A 19,769-nucleotide genomic window follows, 5' to 3' on the forward strand; every position below is an offset into this window, starting at 1 on the left:
ATCAAGTTTGGATGGCTACGTTGGAATTGTCACGTCGATGAAGATGATTTGGAGCTTTTCCAAAAACTTTATTTAAGAGGTTTCAAACTGATTGGATCTTTGAGATGTTGATGGCATGCGGCCTTAGGAATAGGTTATAGAAAGTATATACATAATTAAGGGTTCTAAAATAGAAAGGTTAAACCGCCGATATAATCTTAATAATAATAAAAAAAGCACAGGACTAATTACAACAAATAATTTGAATTACTTATAATATACTATTTGTCAGTCCGTAGGCCTGAGGTAAATTGGGGACAAAAACAGCGCAGCTCGTTCCACTCAATATTTCGTTCGTTTTATTTTTGTTAATAATTCTAATGTATGGATTAAGGTTTATTATGAAAGCAGTAGTATTTATAAAATGCTACTTTTAAAGAATACTTACTTATTTATTATGACAACAGGATAGAAGTACTAATATAATGAGTACTCCACTGGCTCATTACCAGTGATGTGGCGAGGCGAGAGAGATGCGCTGGGATCTCTTGAGCTCTGCTCTACCCCTCACACGAGGGGGATAGAGTGGGCTCAGAGATCCTCAGGTCGATTGTGTAAATATTGTATATATTATTTTATCATTATGTTATTTTATTTTTCATACAGATAGTTTGATTATGTTCATCTTGTCTATTCTTTTGTTTGTATATATTTTAAGAGAGTTTTTTTTTTTATTTATTTTTTATTTTATTTTAGTATGTATGAGATTCATTCATCACTGTGTGTCAGATTGTAATATCTATCAATAAATAAATCTATCAATTAAAAAAAAAATATAATGAGATTGTAAAAGATTTAACTAAACCGAAACAAACCAATAAAAGCATATATTAAAAGTACTTAATACATGAAAATATATTTTTTTTATTTTTCCCGGGTTTAAATGCTGTTGCCAATTAATTCTAATATTTCATTTTTTTTTGTCTTTTTATAATAACCCCTACTTAACGGAAACCTCCACATAACGGACTCAATTATCTTCCTGGCGGTCGTCAGTTTTGTGGGAGTTTCTCTGTGTCTATAGTAATACTTATGCACTATTAAATTTGAGCTATTTTCCATTTACTTGGAAATTTTTTTCTGCGCGGCAACGAACATTATTTAGTTTTATTCCTTCTATTTTAGTTCTGTAACTTGAGGCGTTCAAGAACAAACACATCTTTAGTACCAAACTGGTCGTAAAGCGAAACCTGCCTTCAGGTACGTGACGAATGACAATGTCTCTCCAATGCACCAGTTAACTGCTGTTCCACGAATCCTTTCCTGTACCCTGCAATCCTTTACTGCATCCAATCAAATGGAATTAAAAAAACGCTAATCACGTCTTGCATTCCCAATCCTAAACCTTCAGTACACAGGAAATCGCTGAGGGTAAAGTGGTTTCTTTTTTTCTTCCAGCCTAGAAATCATTCGTCCTGGAACATTGAACGGCCAATATTTGAGTTTTAAGACTTAAAATGTTAGAACCGTCTGTCGAATTATTAATTTTTAAAAATATTTTCTCAAGTTAAACAAATTGTAATTATTTTTTATTTAAAATTCTTTATCCTTGAGACTAATTTTTAGTAATTTATCTAATTTTAGGATTTGTAAAAAATTCATTGTAATCAAGACAGTTGTACAAGCGGAAATATTTTGATTTTTGTAGATCGCTATGAATAGGTTTTTTAAACCATATAATATTTTATAATGTTTAACAAGTGCCAAGTCTTAATGAATTTTCTCTACACTGGTTTTATTATTTAAACTACTAGAGAACTCCATCCTAAGGAGAGTTTTAACTAACCTTTCCTCTGGATAACATTTATACCCAACGTAAGTCAGGGGTGTCTAAGCGATGATAAGCTTTTCAAAATATTACAAAAAAAAAAAAAAAAAGAAAAGAAAAGAAAAAAAATTGAAATTGAAATAGGAAGTATACAATGCATATCATCTTTTACTTTGTATTGTTTTTCTTCTTATTTTTCAAATACAACCGCTCTAAGTATAATTGTGCGGAAATTATTTTTAGCTTGAGAAGTGTGCCGCAAAATTTTATTTAGATCAATAAAGGTGCCGCGAAATCGTTTTATTCTAGCAAGGGTGCCGCGGTGAAAATAATAGGAACCGCTGATTTGCTGTACCCGCAACATCGATCAAAGAAATCTCGAGATGAGTTTTATAACATGAATTTTTTTTTTTTTTTTTTGTATTCTCCTTCTTTACACAATCTGTAACTCTCTATTTTCTTGCCTTCATCTTATACCAATACTGAGTTTTATCATTTGACAGGTCAATTTTATTTGTGATACCAAAGGTCTTTTCACGAAGAAAAGAATTTTCTCCCAGTTCAAAAAATATGAGCTTTATATTTTTTTTCCACGGTTTCTATTCCTTTATTTATTAAAAAAATAAATCCGTTTGAATACCGGGAACGGTATTTATAGATTATAGAATATTGTTTATCTGTTTAAAATGTTTTTGAAATATCAAGTTGGTAAAACCAAATTATTTTTAAAAATTATTATTACTTTAAGTCTCAGAAGCCATCTTGAGCGAAAGGGCACAATGTTACCGGTTTGGATCACAAATTAATTATTATTGGTGTTGAGGTGGTGTCATGATGGAATTCCACTCTGTGTTCGTTTCTTCTGCCAATTTTTGAAACTGAGGATTCGCCACTCTCCACAAGTTGTTAAGGTAACATTAAGATTCTACCGTTTTCCTCATTAAAATATTCTAAAAATGGCTTTGCGATTTTTTAAATAGTTTCTCGAAGAAGACACGTTTTTGGAATAAAAAAAAATTGAGAATCTGATTAATTATTGTATAGACGCAATAAATTTAATAGCATCTGAATCGAAAGTTTATTAATATTTATCTTCTCTTCCAAAAAAACGATCTTTATTATAATGCACCCCAAGGAGAGAGAGATGGCCCGGCAGTTCCCAGACAGACGATGTATTTAGCAGTAACTTATCGCTTCCCACTTCCCCAAGGTTTTCCACAACATATCGAACCGCTCGTTCTCGGAAGCAATCGGATCAAAGGTCAGTGATCTCATGGTAGGGGGAATACCGCTTATGGAATTGATGACGTTTAAAGAATAATTATTTCCATAAATAACTGCTTCTTATTTCTTTTATTTGTCTTTTCGTGACAGCAAAATCCATAGTCCATTCGAAGGTATATTTTACTTTCGAATTTTATTTTAAAAGGGACTGTTCCAAGAAGTCATGCAATACCTCGACTAATGCTTGGAAAATCGACATCTTTCAAGTAATTTGAAACATCCTGATAACTAATACCATGAATTGTTTATACGATTATTAATACCACATAAAATTATTGTTGGTGATTAATATATATATTAATTATTGTATTATAGTTAGAATACCACCCTCGACATCTCATAATTAACCCCGGATTTATCATACCTTTAAAACATTAACTAATAATTGAGTATAGCAGTGTTTGAAAAAAAATTGCTAATTGTAAAATTAGCCAAAAATAGGAATCATCTTGAAACCCTTTAAAACGCTGACTGAATATTTAATAACAAAGGGAAGGATTCCTTTATTGGATCCTTTATTCCGTTATTTTTGGTGCTATGATCTCCCTAGAGAGATTTTTAACCCCTCGCGGTACTTCAACTAGTTTTTCAGCGAATATATATCCTTGAACGATGAAACACCCAATGCCAGTTTTAAGAGGAAAACGAAACAGTGCTAATTTAATCAGGGACGGAGGATATCATTATGTCCTTGATCTCGTATCTTGGCTACTGCAATGAGTAAGTGAATAAGATTGTTCTGATCAAGGTATCATCAAGAAATCATAACATAATCATACCAAACATAAGTTTAATTACAGCTATCTGAAGCGAATTTGGAAAATTAATGGACGACTTTTATTAGTAAATAAATTTATAAATAAGTAATAATAAATCAAATTTCTATCATCACATCTTAATTTAAAAATAAAATTATTATCAGAAGTAATTATTTTTTTCATATATGTTATACAGTTGCTTCATATATTTAAACAAGTGTCATGTTATTTGTTTTGTCTGCACATAAATGGATGTATGCGTATATATGTACATATATGCTAGAGTATACATACATAGGAGTTACTTTTGAACTAATTAATCACTTTATTTTATAACAAACTTATTTTATTTCATTTACTGACATATTTTTTATTGTAGATATAGTATAAACCAAGCTATTTTTATTTAGTGGTTTCTGGTTAGTTTTATTTGCTTTAAACTGTACGCTGCTGTTATTCTGAACGAACCTTGTTTTATTATCTATTATATTCTTAGTTCTTGGTGAATTCTATAATTATTATTTGATGTAATAATGGAAGTAAATCTTAATAAATAAAAAAACAGACACATTCTCATATTAATTTAGTGATCACTGTACCTCAAAAACAATGGCTAATAGCTGAAATTATTAATGGTATTTCTTTATATTAATTATTTTAGGCACTAACCACTTATAGATCTTTATTACCTTTTCGAATTCAGAAAGGATGTTTATATCTAAACATATATCTTACCGCAGCTCTTAGCAGGAGCAAGGGCCCGGAATCATGGCCACAATTATATTCAAATTTTATCTTTGGAGTTCTATCAATGGGCAGATTCGTTTTACGTTTGTATCATGGCATTATATCACTTACAGCATACTTACTTGTTGTACCTATTTTTATACTATTGTAAATAACAAAAAATAAATTTAAAAAAATGTATCTATTACAACAGGATGAGGAGAATCTCCATGAAGATAACCCTAGTGATCAATGTATTGAGCCACCTGATGAAGAGGAGATTTTGGATTTACTAGCCAGGCTTAAAAATAATAAGGTGCTGGGCGCTGACGAATGGCCCGCAGAACTACTTAAATCTGGAGGAAGCGACCTAGTGAAAATACTCCAGAACATTGTCATTCAGATATGGACAGATGAAGTATTGCCAGAAGCTTGGAATATGTCCATAATCTGTCCAATCAATAAAAAGGGTAATCGGCTGGTCTGTGACAATTATAGAGATCATCAACATCATCTTTCAGCGCCTATTCCCCTTTGCAGAAGAGAGCTTAGGTCTGTAGCAGTGTGGTTTTCGGAAAGAACGATCCACAACTGACCAAATATTCTGCTTATGCATCATGTTTGAGAAAGGACGAGAGTGTGAGATTAAAACGCACTACCCCTTTGTTGACTTCAAAGCTGCATATGCATTATCATAGGGGACAGTTGTACAAGGCAATGAGAGAATTCAACCTCCCTGAGAAGTTAATTCACTGATATTCCCCAGTTTTGGTATTTATATTTGCCACTCCCATGATGCCATCTAGTCCAGCATGCCTGGCAATGATTCTTCCGAGAGGCCAAATTTTGATGTACTCTGCTATCCTATGATTGCGAAGGTCAGGAACGTTGAGGTTTCTTCTTGTCATTTGCCATTTCCTCCGTTGTTGCAGCTGATGCAAATACTCCAATCTTCAACTTTGCCAAAAGTATTGAGTGATTTGCTTTACTATCAGCCATCGCTTCAGTAGGTTGACGATCTCGTCGATAACTACATCTTCAGGCGTTGTATTTTGGGCGTTTTAAATCTTTTACCTCTTGGGAGTTTTGATCCTGGAGTTTAGTCTTGGACGAAAATATTTTCTAACCAAATATCGTTAATTTATTAGGATCAGATGTTGCTGGACGATCTAACCTGAGTGAATCAGGCTCATGGAGCCCGGCAAGATCAAGAAGACTGCCTGGAGACCCTGAAGTATGAAGCTCAGAAAGCCAAGTGGAATTGTGTTGGTTTACTGGGGACCTATTTGAAGTACTCTGCAGTTTATAATCACCCTTAGAAAAGGCTCTTTCTAGAAGTGTAGGAGGCATTTCTAATCGATTAACTTATGTTGGTCGAACAACATCCATTAGGACAAAAAAAAAAAAGTACATTACCATTAATAGAAAAACAGTGAGAATGCAGAAAAACTGGATACTCACCAGGGCAGTTCAAGCATTTTGGACGATTATTACAATTAGGAGGGAGGTATACAGAGCATAGTATTATTGTGAGGATGTCACCTAATTTTTCATAATTAATTATTTGGCAACGTTTATTGGTGTACCTGTATTTATAACATGAAAAACAGGAAAGAGGCTTTGGCTCATAAGGCCTAATTCTGATGGAAAGAAAATCTAAGACTACTCTTCCAGGTAGATCATACATTTCAAATGTCAGAATCATTATTGGTGTACGTTTCTTTTCAATATAAATTTTTTTATGGGTCCTTTTAACATTAACAACACCATGAGAATCAAATTCCGAAACCAGTTCATCCTCTGTACAATTCAGTAGTTCAGGAACCTTTCTATCTTGATATTTTAATTTCTAAACGTACTTTTTGCTAAGCAACTTCCTGCAATAAGCGTTTTATTTATTCTAGCGGAACTAAATTATGACCTATTAACGAGCCTTTGGAACCAGGATGTCTGCAGATTTTTTTTCAATCTTAAATTATTCGTTTTATTTCTAAATACTGCTATTAAAGCTCGAAGGTCAGCTTCTTCTGTGGAGTCATCTGATTTTATAAAGACAGTGATTTATTATATATTTATTACATTATAGGGGCTATAAAGTATTGAAATATATAAACTCCACAACTCTTACTATAACTACATTTTTTTTTTTTCTGGATTCTTATCCATGTTACTTTGTATTTATAGTTATACGATTAGTTAAATAAGAAACATTAGGAATTAATTATATCTATGATTGCTATTTACCATTTGTCAAGTAACTGAGGATAAATGTTTTTCTTCGCTGATTTTAATAACATACATAAAATTTATGTTGGTATTCTTCATTTTGGTCGTTTAAGCCACGATGATAAGAACATTTGCTATTCAAGAAGACGGAAAATCGTTACGTTACTGGAAGGGCCATACAAAGACATTGAGAGACCTACACGACAAAAGACACAAGACGAGCAAATTCACGACCTCTTAAGGACAATAATCGTATTGAAGAATGTTTTGTTAAAATTCAATGACTAAAGAAACAAAAATTGAACATTATGTGACATGAGAAACCAATTGTTTGATACATTTGGAAAGCAAACGCTGTTGATTTTGATATTTTTTGACTCATAGACTATAAAAGAATAAATAAATATAATAAGTCGATTTTTAATTACTATTAAATTAATTTGTCTGTTATAATACAAATATTTTAAATTGATTATTATTTTTAAGTGTTAATTATTATATTCATGTGTTTTAAAAGTTTATATTTATATTTAATTTATTTTTCTTTAATTATTGAGTTTTATGTACGTTTCTTGTTTTAAATTACTTTTATGTATATTTCAAATTAATTTAGCGAATATTTATTTATTTTATGCTTTAAAGTTATTTTATGTTTTATATTGTTAGTTATGTTAATTTATTCGCTATTTGTGTTATTCTGTATATTCTGCTTTTTTATATTAAGACTTCTATCCTGTTGTTATAATAAATAAATAAATTAATTAGTAACTTGGTTCCTAGTGTTTGGAAGATAGATTCAAACTTCGGCTCTAAAAATGGTGCTTAATTATACACATATAAGGATACAGAGAAACTTTGTGTTGACGTAGTAAAGTAAAAATATTTTTATGCTTAGAAATGAAATTATTCCATCGCTTTGTACATCTTGGAACAAATTTAGTAGTTTCGTACACTTATGTCGGAAGCCAAATGCTTGTTCGGGCATTATAGCTACGGTAAATCCGATTTTGATAAAAATTTTAGGAAATTTGCAAGTTGGTGCCTAATTGGTCCATTGGTCAATTTTATAAAATTCTATGCACATTTGCTGAAGCATGCGCAAAAGTATTTTTCTTTACATATCCTGAATTCGTAAACTACTCGTCCAATTTACAACGATGCTGGAGGTTAATGTGAGAATGGCACAATATTCATTCGGCGATGAAGCTTTTTTAACTATGTAATTTTCCCAAACAGAATTCAATAGAACTTTGTGGAGTCATTTTAAATAAAATTCGTTAATCAAATCATTAAAAGCTTTTTTGATCTTCATTTCAATTTTAAAATAAAGGTGAGAGAAAAATTTTACTTTTTAAATAGTGGTGCCTTAATTTTATTTTTCCTATCTTTCCTCCCTCATATTTACTTTTTTTCCTACTGATTAAATCAATTTATTCATACGAAATAATAGCGAAATATAAATTTCGAAATTGAAATAAATTTCCAATTTTTTTTTTTTTTTTTTAAAGCAGTAATAAAGAGCTTATATAAAATGAGGAATTGTTTTATTAAAATTAATATTATATTAAACAAAAAAGTAGGTAATTTACTTGACTGAATTTATTATCTCAGTAAGTATTCATGTGCTACTGTAGCTTTAGAAATTAATTAAAAGTTTTAAGTAAAACCCACTGATATTTTGATAACTTAAATGCATTGATCTAAACAGTAAAAATATTTTTATTAAAATAAATCACATTGATAAAGAGTTGATGAGATGAATTTAGACACTTACCAACGCTTTATTTTATTTTTTTTAATTTTACAAGAGTAATAATCCTTTAATTTTTAGTTGTTTGAAAAATTATAAAGCTAAAGTATAATCTTATTCAACAAGATATTTTTCGAAATGATGGTTATAAAATAAAATATGCCATTCTGTATGTAGTAAAAAAAAAGTAATGCAAATCAAAGAAAATAAAAAAATAACTAAAAACTATATTTAAAATCGCGATATTGGTTGCCTTGGCCTCTTTTAAAGGGAAGGGATGAAAGGCAAGTTTGAATTCATTAGAAATAATTAACTTTTAACTCTGCATCACGTGATAGAAAAATCAACCATGTTTTTTTTATTAATTACATTCGAAAAATCCTCTTTATTTTTACAATTTTTCTATTTTTAAAAATTATTCCAAGTGATCATTAGCATTTCACCATCAATTTTAATTTGTCAGATTTGATAGAAATATATGGGTTCAGATGTGGTTAATTTTATGTATTAATTAAATAAAAATAGTATTTGTATCTTGTGTATCTAATTAGTAGTCTGAATTATGAAATATAAGCTTTAAATAGCCATTAGCTTTAATCAGAACACATAGGGACTGAACTTCATCTATATCAACAATTTCCAACAGGTGGTCCATGGACCCATAAGTGTTTGGGAATGGCAGAGGGGTCCACGAGATATCACTGGAAAATATTTTTTTCAAATATTAACATCGTTAAATGGAAAATATTTGTCAAGCCGTCAGCATTTCCATTTGACATTTCGTGTAAGGAAGCATAGCAATTTTGCGATTTAAATTGCAAGAAATATAGCTGTTTTGTCACAATATAAGTCCAATGCAAATCTTTATCAGGGCTAAAATAAAAGTTTAAAAAGTAAATAAAGATAATATAAGAGTATAAAAGTGACATATGAGGTCCAAATAGGCGTGTTGGTGTAAAGGGTCCCAGGGTGCATGGTACAGAAAGTACTAGGTTTGATTCCTGCTCAGGTCATTCAATGTTTATTTCGTGGTGGCCCCGAGAATTGAATCTTGAGATTATCACTACGGAGCTGTTTGGATCCCTAATGAAGGATTTGAGCAAAAAAAAAAAAAGTGAGTGATTTGTAAATAAAACAGATATAAAGGTGAAGATATAAATCTACTTTGTATGATTTAATTTTAGCTTTGATGAAGACCGGCTTTGAGAGTCGAAACGTCAGCTATTAATAATTATTGATTCATATTTTTTTTTTTTTTACCGCATTCCTGACAATTTCCTTTTAATACCCATACGATCAATCATTTATAAATGATGATGTCAATGGTTAAATACTTTTTTGAATACACACACTACACCTTTATGTTAAATTTGAATTTTTAAATTTTTTTTCATCACAAGGTAGTATGTAGTGAAATATGTTTGCTTTGATCCAAGGAATAATTTTAACTAAATAGATCCAGAGAGCTCAGGGATAAGCTGTCAAGTATACAAGCATGCCTATATAAGTGTCATTTGTGGATGTGGCATTTGCTTGCGGCACCCCAGGCATACGCTTGGGTCACTCTTGGGTCATAATCATACAACTATTAAGTGATGAAATATTAGGTATTATGTAAAATGAATTATGAAATTTAGTAATCATTAGTAGTAACATTTTTGGAAATGAGTCGATTTGTTCAGAAACCATTGGACGTACAGAGGTCTGCCAGCGCTCAAATTAAAGCTAGTTAAATTTACTACAAAATAGTTAATTATATTTATCTTTGTAGGAGTAGTAGCTTTTATGATATTTGACAAAATAAATTCACAAAATGTTAATTTCTAGTTGTTCGTATAAAATTTTAGACTTTTGAAAAAATATATCTCTAGATCCATAAGTCGCCCATATGTCTGCCAACACTCAAAATATAGGAAATTTAACTTTCTATAAAGTAGTTTATGACACTTATCTTCGTAGGGGTAGTAGTTTTTATGATATTTACATATGAATATAAATTTGGCAAATGAAAATTTGTCCGAACAACTATAAATCAATTTATTTTAGCAAGTTTCATGTAAATTATTACTCCTACGAAGATAAACTTCCTAAGCTACTTTACAGCTCATTAAACTAGCTTTAATTTGAGTGCTAATAGACATCTGTACGTCAAATGGTTTTTGAGATATAAACTTTTCAAAATAAATTCACTAACTACTGATCTTTCAGTACGACCCATACAACATTTTTCTGAAACGTGCTTTTTAAAAAGCTATATCTCGAAAACTATTTAACGTAAATAATTCTATTCGGGGTCATATTTAGCAAATTTACTGTTCTTTAAATGACGTTCTCTTAGGTTTTCTTGTGTTGTTCTTACTTTTTAAGAGATAGAGCTCCGAATGAAAAATGTTTTTTTTATTACTTTGAAACAGCCACCATTTTGTATTCCCCCTACCTATACTTGGCAGACTCATCAATTTTGACTATTAATTATACATAGTTTTCATTAAAGTAATCAATAATTGGGGTGAGATAACTGCCTTTTTTCTCCTCTTGGGCTCTTGTACTATTAAGAGGTCCTGAATTTGGTCGTTTTGTGTCTTTTGTCGTGTAGGTCTCTCAATGTCTTTGTATGGCCCTTCCAGTAAAGTAATGAAAATGTCATAAAAATGGCGTAATAAAAGGTGAGATAACCAGAAACCACTTCTTTAACACCAACTCAATTAACAAACATTTTGAGGCGCGCAAAAGTTTTCAAACGTTGTTGAAACGTAGGTGTATTCAGAAAGTTTTTTGTATGCGTAAGTGAAAGTGTATATACGATTCTTATAAAACCAATCTACAGAGGCCTTGAAAATTTCATCAAAATCGGATAAAGGTAAAATGCGAATGAAAATTTTCTACTTGGATGACTTAATTTTTTTTTATTTTTCATTTCCTGCAGGACTACTAAACTAGCCTACCTTTGTAGTCAGGGAGCAAAATCGTTATGTGCGCATTACCAAAAAGATAATATTAACAGCAGATGAACCACTCCAATATTATTATATTTTTTTATCGAGGAATTTTATTTGAAATATTTCCAAACCCGGCCATCCAAAATGCGATATGGATTTTGCACTCACCTGAAAGAGCGAGAAAATGGCATTTCTCGCGTATCCAGTTTAAGTTAATCAAAAGAAGGTAAGAAGTTCATCATGGCTCCACGTCCTCATTTTCACCTCCCATGGCGAAGTAAGTGTCTTATGTTCTCGACATCTCGATAATGTTAGGCGTGGGAGAACACCCCGTTACCGGCAAAACATACCTCAAGGATTTTCGGATCCGGAAGGAAGGCTTTGAGATCCTTGGCCTTACTGACCGGTATCCTATATAGCGCGGTCTTTCCAGTAGATCCGGAGTGTGAACATGGCGATTAGCAGGAGTTGGTTGGTCTTCATCGTCCTGGTCTTAGCTCTGGCCTACGTTCAAGGAGCTCCAGGTGGGTTTATTATTGTACAACGTGTACATTCATTTTCAAACGTCTTTTTCATAACTGTTCATGGCTTTTTTCATATATCAAAAAATAGTGCTTTGTGATGTTACCCGAAAATGGACTAGTATTTTCATTCCCCCAAAAAAATGAGCAAAACTTTTTTATTATTATATAATTAAATGGTATTATTTGCGTTTCAGTTAAAATTTTATTTATAGCTGTCTTTTTTCAAATTATTATTCACTCTTTGCTAATTAATTTAACTTGATTAAATAAAAAACCAGCTTGTTCGATTCAAAAGTTGCTATTGTATTATAAATTATGTATGTAAAACTCATAAATCCCTAATTGTCACTCTTCCAGAATCGGTGAAATTCAGCAAATATTTATTCATTTACATAGAGACTGGTTCACAGGTTCGATGCTGAAAATTTTTGAAGGAGATCGCGAATTGATGATGTTTCACTATGGTTATTTGTGGTATCTAAATAGGTTTGTGGTAGCTAAAATGTGTCTTTTATTTTAATATATTTTCTTACACCATCTCAACTTCTATTTGATAGCTATTTGCTCCAAACTTGTGTACAGATTAAACTGGGAAGAAATCAATAAATGAACTTTTTTTTTCCAAAACATCCCAATGTATTCTTACAACAAAAAATGCACTAATATCTACATTGTGTATAGTGGGATTCAGTATACCTTGAAAACACTTGATAATTTATTTCTTGTCTAGGAAAAATACATTTTTCCAGTATAATGCATAAAGTAAGTGCACCAGTTATTGACCAATCAATAACTAGTACATGTCAATAGCTGGTACTCTTTCTTACCCGACTTAAATGACTTTCTTTTGATTTTGATCCCTACTTTGACAAATGCTTCCTAAAACCTCTCAACATTAAACTGAGTATCTAGTTATACTTAGTTTGTGTAATGACAAAGCAGAATTCTGAAATGTCTCTACAGAATATAATAAATTTTTAATTAACTAATATATTTTAATATATTTTTTTGCTAAAATTTGATTACCTTAATTTCATAACAATCTACTTGATTATCAAATTTAAATATTTTCATTCCATATTTTATAAAATAAATTTATATGTGTTGCATTTTATAAAATAAATTTATATGTGTTGTATTTTATAAAATAAATTTATATGTATGTGTTTTTTAATAGTAGCTAATTAGGAAACTGACTTATTCGTCACTAAAAGATTTATTTAATTTCAGATATTGGTAAGCTATTGTTCGGGAAAGGAGGAGGTCTATTTGGGGGTGGTAAGGGAGGACATGAGGATGGTGGACACAGCGGTAGTGCTGCTGTAGCCAGCAGTAGTGCTGGTGCACATGGCCCTGATGCCCATTCTGAATCGCACTCAGCATCTTTCTCCTTTGGTGGCATTTCCTCAAGCTTCTCCTCTTCATTTTCTAATGCTGGTGGCGGGGGGTAAGCAAAAACAAATAATTTAATTAAAATACTGTTTAGTTGCAGAGCATCTATTAATATCAATCTTCAGTCGACACAGTGCTAAAGAATGTTTTAAAATGTGAAAAAGTTTAGTTTTCCACAGAGAGTATTGACTGTACTTGCAGGACCAGATTATAATTTTTACCACATACTCTTCATATATTTAGAAGGAGGGAGGAGATATTTTGGAAATTGTACATAAGAAATCATAATCTTTATGATAACTTTAATTTTATCAGATAATAACATCTATAATGAAAATAACTTTTGAATAAAATTTTTGTATTTTACATGAATTAAGTAAATTAAATTCTTCAAAAAGGTGATGGGAGTAAGATTAATTTCTTCAATAGCTGTCAAGATAGAAATAGATATATTGATTATAAACCATTTACACATTAAAATTAATTATTATTGTATGCCTCCAAATACATACCCAGAAACATCAATGTAAGAATTTTTTTTTCTGATATTAGTTAGATGGCCAATTAAAATCTCAAACCAAAATCATTAACTCCATTTAAATTTCTACTAATGTATTTAAATTAATATTTAAAATTGCTATAATGTATTTTTAGTTCAAATCTTATAAATTTCCATACAGTTAGAACCTTGTTAACAATGAATGTATTAGTTGTTATATTTCTATTCTCTCTTCCAATTAGTCTTCAATATTTCCTTGTATTGTTTTTAGTATTATATACTGACAAAATATACATGTTTTAATAATTATCACAAAATTAATAATTAATTGTTAAATATAATGTGAATTAGCCAAAAATTAAATTTTAATGTGTGTCCCCTGGTATTGTGCACTTCCAAGTCTGCGCCTAATGGCGTCTTAAGCATATCCAGCTCTGTACACTACTTGATTATTTTCAAGAAAATTTATTTGAAATAAATATATTAAAGTGATAGTAGTTATAATAATAAGATATTATGAACTCTTTTTAATGATAATTATTTTGTAACTTTCAGTATATTTTTATTTATTTCAGATTTGATGACTACTAGTTCCTGATGTTATTTAATTGTTCTCATCCTATATTTATTACACCTTTTTCATTAATGTGATAAAAGTAAATTATTATGTAAATAATAAAATTGTTACTTGCTATGTTTTTTATATGCTTCCCTTTCTGTGTGTATATTTATTTAGTAACAGAACAATGTCCAACTGTTTAGTAAAAATTGACTAAAGTATGAATAATTTGGGCGACTTATTAAAAAAAATTCATTAATGAAGCTTTAATTGTTCCTAATTCTTGAATTAAACAGAACCGTTGCTTCATCAGGATTATATGGCTGTTTGAACTTTTCATAATTGGAAACCTTAATATTAAACAATCAAAATAAATATGAAAGTGGCTTGAACAATATTTGTTCAATACTTAAAAAGACAGAGAGAAAAAAATGAATAGAGAAAATGTTTCAAAGAAAACTATGCTTTAGTAGTTATAGTTATGGGAAAGAAAGTATACTTATCAATTCATAGATATATATTTTTATTCATCACATATTATAGAGTCTCATTAAATAATTTAATGGCTGCTTTCATTAATTTATAAAACATTTCGGTAAGAATTAAAAATATTATTATTAATTCAGAGCGTTTATTTCTCTATATGATTCATGATGATGATAGGATATATGTATGTTATATTGGGATTTCAAGTTTTTTTAAAATAAAAACTTTAAGAGAGACAATAAATTGCTAGTACACAGGAAAATCTTATGAAATAATTTTTTAAAAGGAAATTTTAAGTTTTGAAATATAAATGGTCATCATTTTAATATGAAAAACAATTCATTCAATATTCGTATTTTGTTTTATTATGAATTAGCTTATCTTACCTAATAACACCATAAAAGGAACTTGTGGTACATCTGATGCATAGATATAGTTAGAATCACTTATAAAATATTATCCTATTTTTAGTTAACAATATTATAAATGAATTAAATAAATTAAATCAAATGAATGAAATAATAGCTCAAAAGCTATAGAATATTCTGAAATTTTCATAATAAGCACCAATGGTTCTTCCACCCAAAAGAACTTATCTTCCCTCTCTTCATTCATTGGTCAATAATAACAAAGTTAATTTTCACCTCTACCAAATAAAAAAAGTCATTTTATATGTGCTTTAAAGTTTATTCTTGTAAGTTCTGCACACCTTGTCTTGAAACAATTTAAAATGTTTTAACTATCATATTGTTTAGCCATAGTCTATTTGGATTATTTTAGAATTAGTAGTATTAAGTAATAATGATATTCATGGAAATATTAAACTTGAATGAGATTCAAAATCACAATGGTATTTTGAAAAATTAGTGTGACCAGGTTTTTATCTGAATTTCAGTAGTTATAGTTTTTTACCCTTTTTTTATTTTCTCTGTAACTTTTTTAATTGCCAAGTACCTTACTGAATGTTTATTCATATTTTATATTTAAAAAAAGTATATATTGAATAAAAACCGATAAATACAAAAAAATCACTAACTGGTTTGGTTTAAAATCATATAATTCTAGGAGATTTGTGAACAGAGTTCTTTCCTAGACAGGCCTTTTTTTTTTCTTTTCTTGTGTCTATAATGATGTGAGACTTGCATAAAGACAAAATTGAAGAATATAATTTTCCAAAAAATGTATTTAAGGTGAAGGAATGTATTTATTTTTGAGAGAGTATTATTGAGATTGATATTTTGATTTTGTGTATTTTTTTTCTTTAAGTTAAATTATTTTTGATATAGATAGTAAATGAAATGTTTGTTTCAAGCATTGTAACTAATTAATAGTAACTAATCGATATTAACTAAAAAATTTAATATTTATACTTAGCCTTACATTTTTATTATCTATACTTATCCCTGTATTGGAAATGCAAATAGTAAAACAAATTTAGATTTTCAAAAAATAGCTAAAAGGTTTTATATTTTAACAGATTTCAATTGTTATATTTTTACACACATATATATTTTAATTCCATTGAATCATAAATGGTTTATTTTTTCCTGCTTGGTAAAAAAAATATACTACAATTCATATAATCTTAAAATCCTGAATAAAAATAAATATCTTTTATGCTATGAAGTTAAAGAATAAAAATAACTTTAATCGATTAATATTCTTCGCTTAACCTTAATCAATCTGTCTTCTAAGAGTACATTAGCAATTAATTTAGGTGTGCTATGTTTGATTCATGATCGGTTTTGTATTCTAGACAACTATCAATATAAGTGATAAGCCCAACGCCTGGCCAATGCTGTATGAATCAATAATCAAATCTTTCCAGCAATACTGATTAATATCATGCGATTTATATTTTCTATAATGAACATTTTTAATTTACCAAGAAAAATAAGTTTCACCTCCCCTAAACATCTAGGTTTTATAAAAATCCATTAGTGTTAAAAAAAACACACAAAAAAATATTATTCATTACTTTTCTCTAGGACTAAAGGGCCAGTTTTCTTTCTTTTTTTAGATTTGGCACCAAAGTTGCATGTCAAGCCTAGATAGTCCTGGAAACTTTTAACATTACTATTTGCCATTTTGTTTTAATATCAGTTAATTATAATATATGGTCCATTTATAAGAAAGAAAAAATTTTAATTATTTTTAAATAATAAATTTGTTATATTATTATAATTTGTAACATTTTGTTAATGGAGTAGTGGAAAGGGTGGTTTTAATCACTTTCTTCTCTCTCTCCCTTCCTCTTTCTCAACATATTTGTATATTTAACCTTTAATTTATTATTTATTTAACCTTCAATTTGCAAGTCATTGTAAAAAAGATAAAAGCTTTAACGATATATTTTTTTCATTGATATAATTAAGAAATAGACACAGACTAGTGGATATAAAATTTAGTACCTAATACTTAAGGTATCAGAGATATCAATCTGTAATTTGTTAGATTTTGGGACAGCATATCTGAGTATTTAGAATTCTAATACTAGCACCTGAAATCCACTGTGCAGAAAAATCCTACTATTAATAATGATGTGATAAAAATAAAAAATAATAATTGTAAAAAAGATGATTAAGGAATTTTCAATCAAAAGTCAATATATCCATTTGTGATAAAAAGTTATTATGGGGGGATTTCAAGAAGATAAATTAAATTTTTATTATTTACATTTTTAACACCTATCCAACAGGAGAAAATTAAAATTTTGAAATTAACAGAATAAGTTTTTGGTGTAGAATTTGAATTTTTTAAAAATACCTTTACTTTTCAGAAGTGGTTATATTCATTTTTTAAAGAAAACTCCTCAATTGCATTTGAAAGATTATGTTGAGAATTTCAAAGGATAGCAGTTACTTCTTAAGCATAATATGTTTATTAACATGAAATAAATACATATTTGAAGAAGTAAATACTTTTATTTAACTGGAACGACACAGAACATGCTAATAAAAGAAATTTTCCAATTAAATCACATCACCATTAGGTCAAATTGAATTCTAAACATCAGTCTCTTCAAACGATGGAAATGTAAATTTAGAGTTAATATTTGTCGTGAGGCTTCTAGGCTTCTTCACCTCCTTCACCCTCACCTTCAACAGAGTCCATTCCAACTTCCTCATAATCCTTTTCCAATGCAGCAAGATCTTCTCTTGCCTCTGAAAATTCACCTTCTTCCATACCCTCACCTACATACCAGTGAACAAAAGCTCTTTTGGCATACATCAAGTCAAATTTGTGATCTAAACGTGCCCATGCTTCAGCAATTGCTGTAGTATTTGCTAACATACATACTGCTCGTTGTACTTTAGCCAAATCTCCTCCAGGTACTACAGTCGGTGGCTGGTAATTAATACCAACTTTGAAACCAGTGGGGCACCAATCTACAAACTGAATTGTTCTTTTAGTTTTTATTGTTGCAATAGCTGAGTTGACATCTTTCGGAACTACATCACCTCTATATAGCACACAGCATGCCATATACTTACCATGCCTCGGGTCACACTTTACCATCTGATTTGCTGGTTCAAAACATGAATTAGTGATTTCAGCAACAGACAATTGCTCATGATAAGCTTTTTCTGCTGATATTACAGGAGCATAAGTGACGAGAGGGAAATGGATTCTGGGATAAGGAACTAAATTAGTCTGGAACTCTGTTAGATCAACGTTTAAAGCACCATCAAATCTCAGAGACGCAGTAATCGAGGAAACAATTTGACCTATCAATCTGTTTAGATTGGTATATGTAGGTCTTTCTATATCAAGATTTCTTCTGCATATATCATATATGGCTTCATTATCAGCCATAAAAGCACAATCAGAATGTTCTAAGGTTGTATGTGTTGTCAGAATAGAATTGTATGGTTCAACTACAGCTGTTGAAACTTGTGGAGCAGGGTAAATAGCATATTCTAACTTACTTTTTTTGCCATAATCAACAGAAAGCCTTTCCATGAGCAGGGAGGTGAAACCGGAACCAGTTCCACCACCAAATGAGTGGAAAATCAAAAAGCCTTGTAGTCCACTGCACTGATCTGCTAATTTTCTGATCCTGTCTAACACCAAATCTACAATTTCTTTTCCCACTGTATAGTGTCCCCTGGCGTAGTTATTAGCTGCATCTTCCTTGCCAGTAATTAACTGCTCAGGATGGAAAAGTTGCCTATAAGCTCCTGTTCGTACTTCATCCACAACTGTTGGCTCAAGATCAACAAAAATTGCTCTTGGCACATGTTTACCGGCACCAGTTTCACTAAAAAACGTGTTGAAGCTGTCATCACCACCTCCAACAGTCTTGTCAGAAGGCATTTGCCCATCAGGCTGAATTCCATGCTCAAGGCAATATAATTCCCAACAGGCATTTCCAATTTGTACTCCGGCTTGACCTGCATGAACTGATATTACTTCACGCATTCTGTGAGGTTATAAATTAAAGGTTTTTTAATGTAAATGAATTATTAAAACTTCTGAATACTGTGAAAAAACAATGAATATTAGTCAACAATACAAAAATAAACTGGAGCCAGCTGATCACTTGGTACTAAATTATACTATATTCAATGGTGGAAAACAAAATTTCTACCTAATCTTCCTTTTGAATTTTCCTTAGCTTCAGAATGCCAAATACACACACATTTTTATAACTATCACTTATCTATACTTAGTATATTAGATCATCTGTTTTAAGATAAGAAATGTGATTTTAAATATTTTATAATACAATATTTTTAAATAAACTTAATTAACAGGTTTAATAGCATAAATTAGTAGCCACCTTTTTAAAAATGTATTTATGAACAATCCAAAAAAG

At 30.0% G+C, this 19,769-nt stretch overlaps 2 protein-coding genes across 4 annotated transcripts in view; one reads left to right on the forward strand and one right to left on the reverse strand.

Annotated features, from left to right (window-relative positions):
• Nucleotides 1–14,599, forward strand: part of LOC106685682 (uncharacterized) — a 127,013-nt gene extending 112,414 nt beyond the window's left edge. For 2 of the 3 annotated variants that reach the window (XM_067048355.1, XM_067048354.1), the window contains 2 exons: nt 13,245–13,461; nt 14,481–14,599. In XM_067048355.1, coding sequence (XP_066904456.1) covers nt 13,245–13,461; nt 14,481–14,496 — 233 coding nt within the window. In that variant the 3' untranslated portion in view covers nt 14,497–14,599. Of the gene's footprint in view, nt 1–11,942; nt 12,015–13,244; nt 13,462–14,480 lie in introns of those variants that run through there. The other variant, XR_001343886.2, reaches the window with a different exon arrangement.
• A 3,255-nt stretch (nt 14,600–17,854) lies between these two features.
• LOC106685696 (tubulin alpha-1 chain) lies at nt 17,855–19,634 on the reverse strand. The gene has a single exon (XM_014428513.2). It carries the CDS (start codon nt 19,370–19,372, stop codon nt 18,020–18,022), a length of 1,353 nt encoding a protein of 450 aa, XP_014283999.1. The 5' UTR covers nt 19,373–19,634; the 3' UTR covers nt 17,855–18,019.
• Between the last annotated feature and the right edge of the window lie 135 nt (nt 19,635–19,769).

This window comes from Halyomorpha halys, unplaced genomic scaffold (genome assembly GCF_000696795.3).
Source record: "Halyomorpha halys isolate HHAL.00 unplaced genomic scaffold, Hhal_1.1 Scaffold725.1, whole genome shotgun sequence".
In the NCBI taxonomy this organism is placed as follows: domain Eukaryota; kingdom Metazoa; phylum Arthropoda; class Insecta; order Hemiptera; family Pentatomidae; genus Halyomorpha; species Halyomorpha halys.